Source organism: Elaeis guineensis, chromosome 7 (assembly GCF_000442705.2).
Source record: "Elaeis guineensis isolate ETL-2024a chromosome 7, EG11, whole genome shotgun sequence".
Taxonomy (NCBI): domain Eukaryota; kingdom Viridiplantae; phylum Streptophyta; class Magnoliopsida; order Arecales; family Arecaceae; genus Elaeis; species Elaeis guineensis.
Genome location: NC_025999.2, coordinates 81,419,578 through 81,432,737, shown reverse-complemented (window position 1 = coordinate 81,432,737; position 13,160 = coordinate 81,419,578). Strand labels below are relative to the sequence as shown.

The 13,160-nt window shown below is 36.3% G+C and overlaps 1 protein-coding gene across 2 annotated transcripts in view; it reads right to left on the bottom strand.

Moving 5' to 3' along the window:
• Positions 1-13,160, bottom strand: part of LOC105048843 (aspartic proteinase 36) — a 32,925-nt gene that overhangs the window by 8,931 nt on the left and 10,834 nt on the right. The window contains exons 5-7 of one of the 2 annotated variants that reach the window (XM_010928317.4): positions 10,703-10,865; positions 10,554-10,612; positions 3,832-3,922 (exon numbers count right to left, since the gene is read on the bottom strand). In XM_010928317.4, coding sequence (XP_010926619.1) covers positions 3,832-3,922; positions 10,554-10,612; positions 10,703-10,865 — 313 coding nt within the window. Of the gene's footprint in view, positions 1-3,831; positions 3,923-10,541; positions 10,613-10,702; positions 10,866-13,160 lie in introns of both variants that reach the window. The other variant, XM_010928316.3, reaches the window with a different exon arrangement.

The following is a 13,160-nucleotide window of genomic DNA, read 5'->3' as shown; positions in this document are numbered from 1 at the left end:
TGGCAAACCAACATCATTAGGAAGTTGGCACTCTTTTCTAGATAATATAGGGCTAAAAATTATAGATAATACTTGCCAGAAAATCTAGTTTCACATATTAAAAGATAAACAGATCAACAGATTAGTTCTAGCTAAAACTGTAGCAAAAACTTAAAACATGTAATAGGCAAACTAGATTAATAAAGATCATTTAGAAACCAAGAATAGGCTGATACCGCTACCTTTTCTTTTAAGAATAATGATGGGAATGCTACCAACATTTCAAAGAAATTAAGTAAGAATTACCCATATCAAACAAAAACTATGAAAAATACCTCCAGGGATCCAACAGAAAATCTCCGCCATTTAAACAAGGGATTCCACCACTAGACTATAGCCTAGCATATCTGGCATTTTTTTCTTTTCTTTTTCTTCTCTTTTTTTTTTGTTTTGAGAATAATGGTGGGGAGCCACCTTGTAGGCCATAGCTTGTAACAATCCAGGACCTCATCCAAAAATACTAACTGAAAAATATTATTTGAGTTCCTTTGTCCTATATAAGTATCCAAGATCTATCCAGTGCATAGCCAACGTAGGATTAAACATACGTCTACATAGATCCTCACATACTCTTCCATGTAAGCTCTGACGTCCTTATCAGGCTAGGGGTCTAGACTCATTCAAATCTAATCAAGAGCACCGCAATCGGCCTGTGGTCCACTCTAATGGGCCTGTGCTATACTCTCCCCTAGTTCACATAGGCCGTGGACCGGATCCACTTTAATACCATTTGTAACAACCTAAGATGTCATCCAAAAAGACTAACCAAAAAATATTATTTGAGTTCTTTGATCCTGCATAAGTATCCAAGATCTATCCAGTGCATAGCTGATGGAGGACTAAAAATACGGCCACACGAATCCTCACATAGCCTCTCTTAGTGCAAGTGCCATTGAAAGAGGAACCAACTGACATACTAAAGTTACTTTGGCTAATTTAAAGGAGATATGTGTGGGCACATAACTGCTACCATACAGAGATTTGCTGTCCTTTCTCAGAATCCTGAAAAGGAAATTGAGATTTTCAACTTAGCCACATTTCAAATGACTAATTATTGCAAGTCAAACACTCTAACATAGCAATTTTACAGTTTCTACAGTTTTTCCTTAACTATAGTGTTTGAGCAGCTGTTGACATTTTATATTACTAGGCATCATCACAATCTTGATTTCCATATATCTTCAGTGAGAATTATCAGTCTGGATAGAATCCACATTTAATTTTAGTAGCAGATCTACAGATTATTTTATGGCTATGTAAAAGAATAATATTGTACCCTCCCATAAGCTTTCAGTTAGAACACAAGTGAAATATTTACTTTTAACATGACTGCAACAAGGCTTTCTCATCCATTTGTGCCCTTTTCTCAGGTTTAATCTCAAATGTGCTTGATTAACCTCAATCATCTCACTTTGTTATCACGTGGTTTAGGTTCGCTTTGATCAGAAACTCTCATGCATGGATGTATGAATTAAATTCATAGATCAGCAATGAGACGAACCAGGTTAAGAAAACATTGTACCAAGAAAAAATGAGGGTGAAAATGATGAAAAGCTAAACAAAAAGAAAAAATTTCAAGATAAACTTTGAGTGTCCCAAGACAAGAAAATGGCCTTTTGAAACAATCAAGACTATATGGTATGTTCAAGCATAGCTTAGGAACTAAGGCAGCCAAATAACAATATGAACTCCAACAACCACCAAATTCACATATAGTGCACATGAATCTTAATGAGTGAAAGGTAAGAAAGCTAGGATCAAGTTGAATCTAAATAAAAGGGTTTTAAACTTGTACTAACTATGGGAAATGAAGATCAGATGAGGGTGCTCTATGGTAGTATTCACTCAACTAGAGAAGAGGTGTGATCAAGATTTGCCATCTCAATACCAGACCCCATACCAGTACTATCCTAGTACAACATTGATACATGGTTCAATATGGTATGAGACAACATACCGAGTGTTAGTATGATACAAGATAGCATAGCATACAAGATCGGTATGGTACGGTATGCCCCGCATCAAGCGGTACGGCAAACCATGGACGTGATTGATCCCATGATCTTGGCTTCAATTGGGAGTTAGATCCAAGAATGAGTCTCTCACAAAGATGATACAATTCCTAAAGTGGTTGCAATTTGACAATTGTGGACAATAGAACATTGAAATCGAGTAATAGAATTGTGAAAAGATTGTCAAAGCATTAATCCATTCCAATAGTGGAGAACATTGCCTTGGCATAGGTAGATCTTCTATAATGTATCTCTGTCAGCTTCGAAATTTGTTATGATTGTGTAGTGGAATCATAACTAGTGACAAAAAGGACTCTAAGGTGTAGGACATTCAAAGTGGGACTTCCACAGAACTTAACATTGAAATAAAAAGAGACATAATACATAGAGGATCACTAAGCTGTTGGGAACATAGTTACCATGAAAGGAAACTGATGTGAGTCGAGAAATAATATGAAAGTGGGAAGTGGGAAACTACATTTTAGAAAAGTTTACCTGCTTTGCAAAGTTATCATTTTGGCAACAACACTAGACAGTCAATCTTCAAAATTTGAATGGATGATTCATACTAAAGTCTTGAGCCAATTCTGGGATATGAGCACCAAACACTACATTTTTCAGAATATTAAGCAAGATCAGCCTTTTTGAATGAATGTTTTGGTACTTCCCCTATGAAATCTTTTAGGCATCAATGGCTTTACATTGCCATCATCGGGCCCAACACTTATTGCTCAACACTTGTAGCTCAAATTGAAGATACTTAATTTTAGTGCTGGGTGTCAAATACTTGAATCAGTAATGGTTGTCATCTGCTACAGATTTTGCTACTATTGACATTTTTCTTCATTGTTTTCCATCTGAATTGGTTTGTTTTTGCTGACATCATTAGTATGAAACTCTTGCATTAGCTACTACTAAATAGAGAAAAGCTAGCTTCTTGCGGTACTCCCGTATCTTTCACTCACCACATATAATTACAATCCAACACATAGGACCGAACAACCAGAATATCCACTTTAAGCTTTAAGCTTAAAGGTCACAATGTTTTTGAAGGTCCCTATGAAGTTCAGTCTAAGTGAAAGAATGGTTCTACATCATGTCACAAGAACTCCAGTAAATTAAATTTCAGCTTTTGTAGTTTGCTTCAATTACAAATTAGATTTTGGTTTTGCTGCATCAGGAAATGTATTACTTACAGTAGTACAAGCTAAAGTAAGCAATATATGAAGAAATCATCCATATGTTCCCTCTTTAAATAAGCTTTTCAAAATGCAAAATCACACTACAACCAAAAAATATTGTTGAATCTGATTATAATTGGCTGTGACAACCCTTTTTCCTCCTCCTGTTCCATCAAGGATTATATACTCCATCAATGACATAATAGAAAAATAATTTTCTTCCTAGCTAGCTTTGAATTAAAAATTCATTTGAGTCCATTAAGATGAAGCACTAAATATGCTGAATACTAGCTATTAATAATCTACAAAAGAAACACAAATTAAAAGTCCTTCAGATATTGCTGAGTCAAGAAGCTATATTTTTATTTGCTATATGATGATCCTGATTGCTTTGATCCTTTCTGATTGAAAATATAAAGAAGCAAAGAATTAGCCAAGGCATTATTGAATAATTGAAAAATTAGCACAATCTTAGTCCATCATCAAAGCAAGCTTAGCAAGGAAACTGTTTATACAACAAATGCTACTACAGCATGAAAAGAACAAAAATACAGGTCCCTCACCCACACTAACAAACTCCAACTGCAGATCTTAGTTACCTTATTTGGAAACAGATATTCATGAGGATAAACAGTCAAAGTAAGAAACTTCTCAAAATGAAAGGTAACTTGCGGAAATTCATCATCAACACTGCAATAATATGTAGAACAACAAATTAGCAAGTTAGGTGTAGTTAGATCAACAGATAAAATGAACAAAAGTTAATGACAACCGATACAATTGCTTTATAAACAATATTCAAACAGTTGGGCTCAGCTAAACTTGATTTTGGAAGAACCATCGTACCAAAAATTGATTTATTAATTCAAAATGCAATTTTACCCTTAGGCATACCTCATGTTTTGGAAAAAAAGACTGAATTAATCTCCAGAAGTCAAGCATATTCAAAGCTGATTTCTTAAAATAATACAATGATATCTCACATGGTAAGAGCAATGATCATTCAGAAAGATACAGAATAAAGATACACTTATAAAATTTATATGAAATGATCTAAAAAAAGAAATGAGAGAAGATGAAAAAGAAATCAGAAGTAGACATTTTAGGACAATAAGATGGGCAGGTGTTAAAATGTCTATCTATTTTCAAAAGAAAGAGAAGATTTGTGCTTACTGCACAAGAGAAATTAGCAATTACCATCAATATCTGCACATACATCACCTAACAAATAAACTTGTGGAAAACTAACAAGACGGCTTGATTTTATTGTGAGAACAATAATTGAAATCTTAGTTTTTACCAGTCTGTCTTAGCTGTCTTGAATCATATTAATGAGATGTCAGGTCCAGAGATGGCTCCAGAATCTTAGTACTCAGAAAACCAGGCCAGGTCACCGGCTGGTGCGAACCAAACCAGTGATCAGCACCAGCTGTACCCACAGGTACTAGCAAAGTCATGTCAAAAAGAGATGCCTGAGACTCTTTCTTTCTTTATTTGCTTCACACGTGATCTGGAAAAAAAGAAGAAATATAGAAAGAGGGGGAGAAAAGGCTCAGACCCAGCACCTCTAAGCCCAAATATAGACTAAAACCCAGTAGGGTGCTCTCTTCATTTTTTTGGCCCTTTAGACCAAAATCAAAGAAAAGAAAAAATAATGCCAAAATCTTTCCCATTTGACATAAATTTTTTATATGTTGTATCTTGGATAACAGTCTACAACTCCATGTTTTCTTCTTGGCTATTTATTTTATTTTTACATAAAAATAATGTTTTAAATAAATCATTATTGGATAAAATAATAATTTGGGGTAAACGTAGCATATTGAACTTAGTTTGCAAAAAAATATTACTATATTAATGTTGGAATTGCATCAATTTTGGGCATAATTCTAAAGCATACCTTTGACCGAAATTGGCATAATTTTACAATTTATAGCACCAAAATGCCCTTGTTCCAGTTGGGAAACATCCAGAGGTGTTAAGAAGGTTCCTCAAGCATTTTAATTTTCGGAAGAGCTACAAATTTTAAGTTATTTTTTGCAAAAAAAATTTCTAAAAAATAAAATTAACTTAAATCTTAAAAATTTAGAGCAAGTATAGATAATTTAGAGCCATTACTTTTAGATCAGCATGCATGTTGGTAATTATCCCATTAACTATTCAATTAATTATCATCTAAATAATTGATTAAATATGCATGTCCAAAAATGAAGAGTTCTTCACTCGGCTTTAGAGGGTGATGATATTGATAAGGAGATTATTAGAAGGTTATATAGAAAAGAAGACATGCACTTCACAAGTAGCAAGCACAAGCTCTGCTGCAGCATGCTTATTAGTGTATAAACCACATAGGTGTCTGTGGTAGTATAAGAGGAAACAATGCAATCAAAAAGGAAAATTATGTGCCCTGCATTGCATTTACTATTGCGTGGTCACACTTTGCTATCAACAACATCTATATCAATGATCACAAATGTTGCACATGTTGAGAATTTGAGATATATGAAAGATAACCAAGGGATTAATGTATACGAGTTATAAATCCCAAGCTCTCATTCTTAAGAAACTTATTTTCAATTAAAATCAATACTGATGGTCCTTGATGTTGCTTGACAGCCATCCAAAGTTGGCAATACATTCCTCTCCTGCAAACTATGGAGAGCGTTGGCTTGCATGGAGTCAATACCATGCTTCAACCTAAGGATTGTCATAGGAGCAAAGGTTGAAGCGCTAGTTCATATCAATCCATACCATGTGCACCATATCATACAAATAGGGAAACCATACTCGGTACACCCCTTGGAACTATACAATACAAACACATGAAAGTTAATGTCACCTTTGTTATGTTGTCACAAACTACCATATGTTTGTGCCTATACGATATGTATCACACATACCAATATCATAACATAGCAGTCCTTAACTAGTATAGGTATCTCGGTACTGATACTTCAAATCTTACATAGGAGAGTTCACACTCCTAGGCATAAGAGAGCCAATATTTCTAGGCTCTCACTTCCAAAACTTGATTTTCAATTATTGTGAACCATGATGGCCTTTGAGGTCACCAATCATCACCACAATCAGTATTAGGTCCTCTCTCAAGAACCAAGGAGTTAGCACTGCAAGGTCTACCTAAAGTTAGACAACACAAAAGAAGCACTCAAAAGAGACCTTCAAAACTTAATGCCATTCAATTCAATATAATACCAAGTAATGTGATCTTTAAGATTCCTAATTCATTAAGAAAAATCAAATAAAAATATCAAATTCAACTAGAATCAATAATATGCAAAAATAGAATTTCCAGTAGTTTGGGCAGTTCTTTAGTAGAATAGCAAAGACCCCATCTAGACTAGCTCATGCAGTCAGGGACCATATAATTGCCACATGCCTAAACAAGGGATCCAATCCAAGCATCCAAGAGGTCTCATAAGGGCAGCATGTTTGATGGAAGGCTGCCACAATTCAAGATCAAGGATTTAAGTCCCAAGGGATATCCCGTGGGACACCAAGATGGGGTACCGTCCCATGTGTTGGGATAGGAGCATCCAAATATCTTGATCGGCATGTCTTGGGACATTCCCTATCCTAAGTATCGGGACGGGATGGGATGGTGGTGCGACTTGTTCCATGAAAAAACCGGAACAACCCCATTCCATGGGATTTAGAGCCTTGCTCAAGATGATTATGGCTACACCGAAAACTCTACTTGAGCAAGCTTGAAGCCCAAATCCTTGAGATTCATGCTAAGAACAATAGGTGGGATGAGACATGCTCTAGAAGACCACCAGACTAATAAGCACCTCTTCAAGGAAGAATACAATGTGGAACTGGACTCATAGGTGTCCAATTAGCTTAAAATTTGACTTTTATATCTAGTTGCATTAATAAAAAGCAACCCAAAGCACATATCCAAAGCTTCACCAGCATCAACACATTTAAAATTTTCAGATGAAACTACTTCCATGGCATCTAGTATTGAGTTAGCTTTCCAACGCATCTTGAATCACCCAAAATGGAGGTTGGATGAGGAAGATATCGACAATTTATCAAGAACATGTCAATGCTGATGAACTTCTAGATATTTATGAAAATGCCATTCCACAACAATGATAATTCAAGGATTTTACTAGATTTTGTTGTTTCTTTCTTTCAAAAACTCATGTTGGATGAGTTCTAAGTAGAGATGGCAAAATGCGACTTGACCCATCAACTAGACCCATGTTCGACCTATCATAAACAGGTTCGAATTTGGATTAAATGGGTTCGGATTGTAAACGGGTCGACCTATTTAACCTATTTATTATTTGGGTTGGGTTCGGGTTCTAATTTATCAACTTGTTTAACCCATTTAACCCGTTTATCATACTAGTCAGGTCGGGTCATACATCCATTTGGCATCTATTCAATTTTAAATAAAGTCTGCATTAATGTCTTCTGCTTTTAAAATCCATTTAAATTTTAAAATCAAGCAGCTCGATCTAAGAGGAGCATGTTTTCAAAAAAAAAAAACATGCCATGCACTACAGAGGGAGGCTTGCCGCACCACCTATATGATCCCGCCGCTCCCATCTGAGGCTATTTTTTATTTCTTTTCCCTTTGAATAGCTGACAGTCTGTTATCCAAAAAGAAAGAAGCTGCCAGCCTACTACCCACTCATGAGTTTTCCTTTCAAAAAAAATAATGCTTATTCGTTTATCAAAAACAAAAATACTCGTAAGTCATGCCTACTCCTTCCAAAAAAAAATAGCTAACAGCATATTTTTCTTTTCAAAAAAAAATAGCTGACAGCCCATGTTTCTTTGAACAAAGAGAGGCCCTCTTGTAACCCAAAAAAAAAAAAAAACACTTTTCCTCCACCTTCATATTCCTCTCCACCAAAAAAAGACTTCCACGAACAGATGCGGTGGGCCTCACAGTCATAGGCATGGGCGGCCTCCACGGTGGTGCTGAAGGTACCAAGCCAGATGCGGACGCCCTTCATGGAATCCCGGATCTCGGCCGCCCACTTCCGCCACGGCCACTGCCAGATCTCTTCCTTTCCCTCTTCTTCTTCTTTGTAGCCAATCAAAGCCTCTCCGCCGGCCACCTCATCGCAGACCCCGGCATCCAGCAGGCCCTATCCCTTAATTGACAGCTCCCCAGCGAGCCCCACTCCCGACGATGACCTCTTCGAGCCTTCCAACAATAGTGCGGCGAGGGCTTCCAGTCGAGAGCAGGGCAGTTGAAAGTGCTGCGAGAGCTAGAGGCAACCAAGAGCGGCAAAGGCGGAGGCCGGAGAGGCGGTCGGGCGAAGATGTGGTGAGGGCAAAAATGCAGAGATCAGAGACGGAAGCAGGTTTTTGTTTTTTATTTTTTTAAAACTAGTTATTAAATAGGTTGGATTTTATTTTTTTTAATGGGTTATAAACAGGTCGGGTCGGATAACTTGTTTATTAAATAGGTCAAATTCAGATTTTAAAACTTGATCTGTTTATTTAAACAGATCAGGCCCGTATCTGACCCGACCCGTATCTGAACCGACCCATTTATACCCGATCCGACCCAATTGCCACCCCTAGTTCTAAAGCCAACAAGACTTGAAATTTATTTTCTATGACTCATTATTTATTTATTTTTTTTTTTTAAATCTGTACCCTTCTGGAATTAGGAAAAAACCTAATGAGTTCAGGAGATATCTCCTATAAGTACCATCTCCTATCTACCTCTTACGCCTCAACAACTACTGAAAGCATTAAAAAATTATGTTGAGATTCTTCTCAATTTTCTTGAGTGGTGAGAAGTTACTTGAGAGCCTGCGGTGCGACGCCATAAATAGGTGAGACAACAAGGTTCTTCTGCCAAGACATTATGAAGACCAGAATGTGGGCTAAAGTTCCAGCAAGAATGGAAGATGTGGGGCCTTCTAGTTATCCTTTGCTCAAGTTTAGTTTATTTTCCTACATCCCTTGGTTAATTTTGCATTGGCTTAATTTTCTACTATAGTTTTAAGTTTAATTTTTACTTCTACTTTGTAGTTTCCGTTGTGTTACTTTGATCTCATGTGGGATCAGGATCCCACAGGATTCCTTACGTGCATGACTTGCACAATCCTTAAGCCACCAGAAAGCCTGTTTGACAAGTAACAAAGCACTGATACTTCAATTTCAAGACTCACTCATACTAGATATATATTAGATATTGATACTTATCGAAGATGTGTATGGTATGTGTCAGATACTTGTTTTGTATTTTCTTATTTCAAGCTAAAAATAGACACCAGTTTCTACCTGAATATGCCTGATTTGTTAATAGACTCTAATTTTTGCATATAACTATACTTTTCTCTGAACATATTTCATTCTATTCCATTTGAATAACCCATCCAACAGAAGAAAAATCTGTCTAAGCATACTTCATTCTAGTTCATTTTAGTAACTCATTTAAGAAGGAAAAAAACCATGTAAGCACAGTTCATTCCATTCCATTTTAGTAATAATTCATCTAAGCAAGGAAAAAACCATTTTTCATCATATTTCATTCTATCTCACAGGAACTGATCTAAACAAAAATCACTTTATTTCAGTATTCCATTTTAATATTATCATTATATTCTATCACAAGAGAAAAAGCTCTTCCAAGAAAAAAGAAGAATCATAAGAACATGTAATGCTTTCTAATTAGGAAAGACAGATCAAGATTGCATCTCATTTGCTATAATAACAATGCTGAGCCAAAATAACATCATTGTATCATTAGAGCCACAGATAAATGCGATATTGAATCACATTGACAAATTTTAGAAAATGTTGGAAAATATTAAGTATATTTGTTAAAACAAAGAAAATGGAAAAACAGCAATTTCAGTTGGTTTTGGCTCAAAACTACTGAAATGGACCAAAATCAAAATCATAAACTAAAACATAATTTATAACTTGAAACATAACCATAAATCTGGGCAGACATCACAATGCCATCTTTGCATAATAATTCAAATGAAATGGGTGAATACATGAGATTTCCATATTAGAAAGAGCAATAATAAAAAGGTATATAGAAATTCATAATCAACAAGGCATAGATCTAGACAATTTCTTCACTTCACAAACCATTTTGATAAAAATGGGAGAAATACATAAGCATTACATATTAGAAGGAACAGCATAAAAACAACATATAGCCATTTCGACCAAAAAGGCATATATCTTGATTTGTGATCATTCAATTCAGCTAACTTCCTGGAAAAAATTCAGGAGAAGAACTTCTAGATAACAAGGATCAAAAGGTGCTAGTCATAAAAGTGATGAAACTATGAAAGCATACCTTCCAGAATACCTGAAACATATGAAGACCCCATTGTTATAAAAAGTCAAATCTTGATGGAATTTGAACATCTAAAAAAATATTGAAAAATGAGCAAAAATACATATATATAGCTATCAAAATAACCTAGAAATTCAATACAATAGAAAATGATCCCCCACCGCATTGAATAACTGCTTGAAAACTGCATCTGGAAGATAAGCCAAGGTTGTACCACTGTCAACAATGACACCTCTATCGGTTCCATCGTCAAATAAATAAGTAGGGAGCTCCAGAAAAGTCCCACCAACCTCAATTCCTGTCAAGTTGACATTGTAATGTTTCCTGTGGAAGTTAAAATTTTGAAACTTTAGCAAAGCCTTACAGACCACAAGTAGTTGCCACATCCATACCCATTCAAAGTTTAAGCTTCATATCTCACCACACCTTAAAAGCCATGGAACAGAAGGAGCTAGTATTGGGGTGCAAGCATTGACATTTATATTGCAAAGCCAGCAGATATGCTCATAGGACTTCTGCCTAATAAGCATGACAGCTCACTAGGGATACACAAATATACAGACTATATATAGTTTACATACAAATTCAAGCATACAACAGGAGGTTCCAAGCTTAGTAATGTATGTTGCAATGCAAGATTGCTTAACCTCAGTACATAAAAGAAAAAGGTGAGATTCATATAGTACAACTGAAATAAGAGTATGAGACCATGGAAATCTCAAAAGAAAAGGGAAAAAAAATTTTGTATCACTAATAACTAGTAAATACAGTTATTATGCCACACATAAGTAATTGCAATTGGGTTAAAGGAATCAAATGTGAAGGTCCTACCGAACCTCAGAACTTTCTGAAATTCTAGCAGACGGGGAGAACTTCATGGCAATCTCAATACCAAAGATTAAGAAATAGATGGGCATGAGAAGCCCTAGCCAAAGAAGACAAAAAGCCGGACTATGAGCATAGAAGGCAAGAGATGGATCGCATAATCATAAAATGATCATTTGTGAAGATCCAAAGAAACACAATTAAAATCAAATAGTAAGAAAAGGAAGAATTGAGAAAGAACGAAGAGAAAGAAGAGGAAGAAAGAAGGGAGAGAGGGCCACATATTGAACTCGAATAGTAAGGGAAAGAGAGAGGGATGACAACAGAGCAGACAAACCTAAGCAATGAACCATGGCTGTTGACGGTGAAGCCCTAGCCACAATGTAGACGATGGCAGATTTAGGGTTAAAGAAACCATATACCCTTATGCTAGAAAGTAGAAACCCTAGAAATGATTAAGTAGATCAATAGTGGAAAGAAAATAGCCCAGAGTTGTAAAATATAGGCTAGTGGTTATGGAAGCCATGATGGTTATACTCAAATTACACCACCAGCAAGGACGCTGGAGGAAAAAGTGAATGGTCCAATTGCAGGAACCCGAAACTGACATGGTGCAGGTTTAGCAAGGCATGATTTAGCTAGCCAACAATTTCACCAACATACCAGAACATGATTTAGCTAATACATGATCCATGCTGGAGCCTAGTGACATTCAAGTTCCATGTTGAGGTAGAGTATTGATGGTGGAAAATGTTTTATAATCATGTTATCTGGCAGACCTTGATAGCAGCTGCTTACCATAATTAATAAGAGATGTTGCACAAACAAGATAAATGAGTCAATGCAGCATGTAGGTTCCACCTACCTTATTCTTCTTCCACCTTCCACTTTCTTTCTTCACTTATCACTAGGTACTTCTCATCATTATCTATTTAAATTAAAACAAGTAGCATATGCTTCTTTTTCCTTTCCATCTTTTTGTTGAACAGAGCAGAATGAACTAGATAACAGTCTTTAAGGAACCTAATTCAAAGCTAAACTTTTTCTCTTCTTACCCCTTTGATCTCTTTGTTATTTCCTATTCTGCTCAAGTTTTAAGCAACCTCAGCCCAGAATTTTCAATATGTATGCAGAGAGTTGGTTTTAAATCCCATGGGATAGGGCTGTCTCAGTTTTTCCATGGAATGGGACGCACTATCATCCCATCCTGTCCTGACACTTGGGATAGAGGATGTCCTAAGATATTCCGATCAGGATGCTGGGACACTGGCAAGACAGTCCTATCCCGACACATGGAATGGTATTCTATCCTGATGTCCCGCAGAATGTCCCGTTGGGACCTGAATCCTCAGAAAAATTCAAGTGACCGAAGCAAAAATTCTAAAGCCCATCATTCATTCAAAAGCACATCCCTCTCCTATTAACCTTCCATTTTCAATAGAACTGATCTTTATTTTTATTGACAGGTCGGCTTTACTCAGCAGTGAGAATATTTAGTTTCTGCCAGCCACAGATGCCATGCAACTCATCTCAAGATTCAAGATGGATTGCCCAAAACTTGTGCTGTTGGCATTCCCGGGCTGGCATGCATCTTAAACCTGCTCTGCACACATTTCAATCCACAGCAACTACAGCCAGCAGAAACCTGTATGCTTGCTACCCAAGAAAAGCCAACCTACTTCCTTTATACATATAATAATCTAATAATCATGGACCTTCACATGATAAATGTAAGACTGCTAAAGGTTAAGTCGAGGAAAAAAGGAACAGGGTTTGTTTTTTGATGTACTGTGT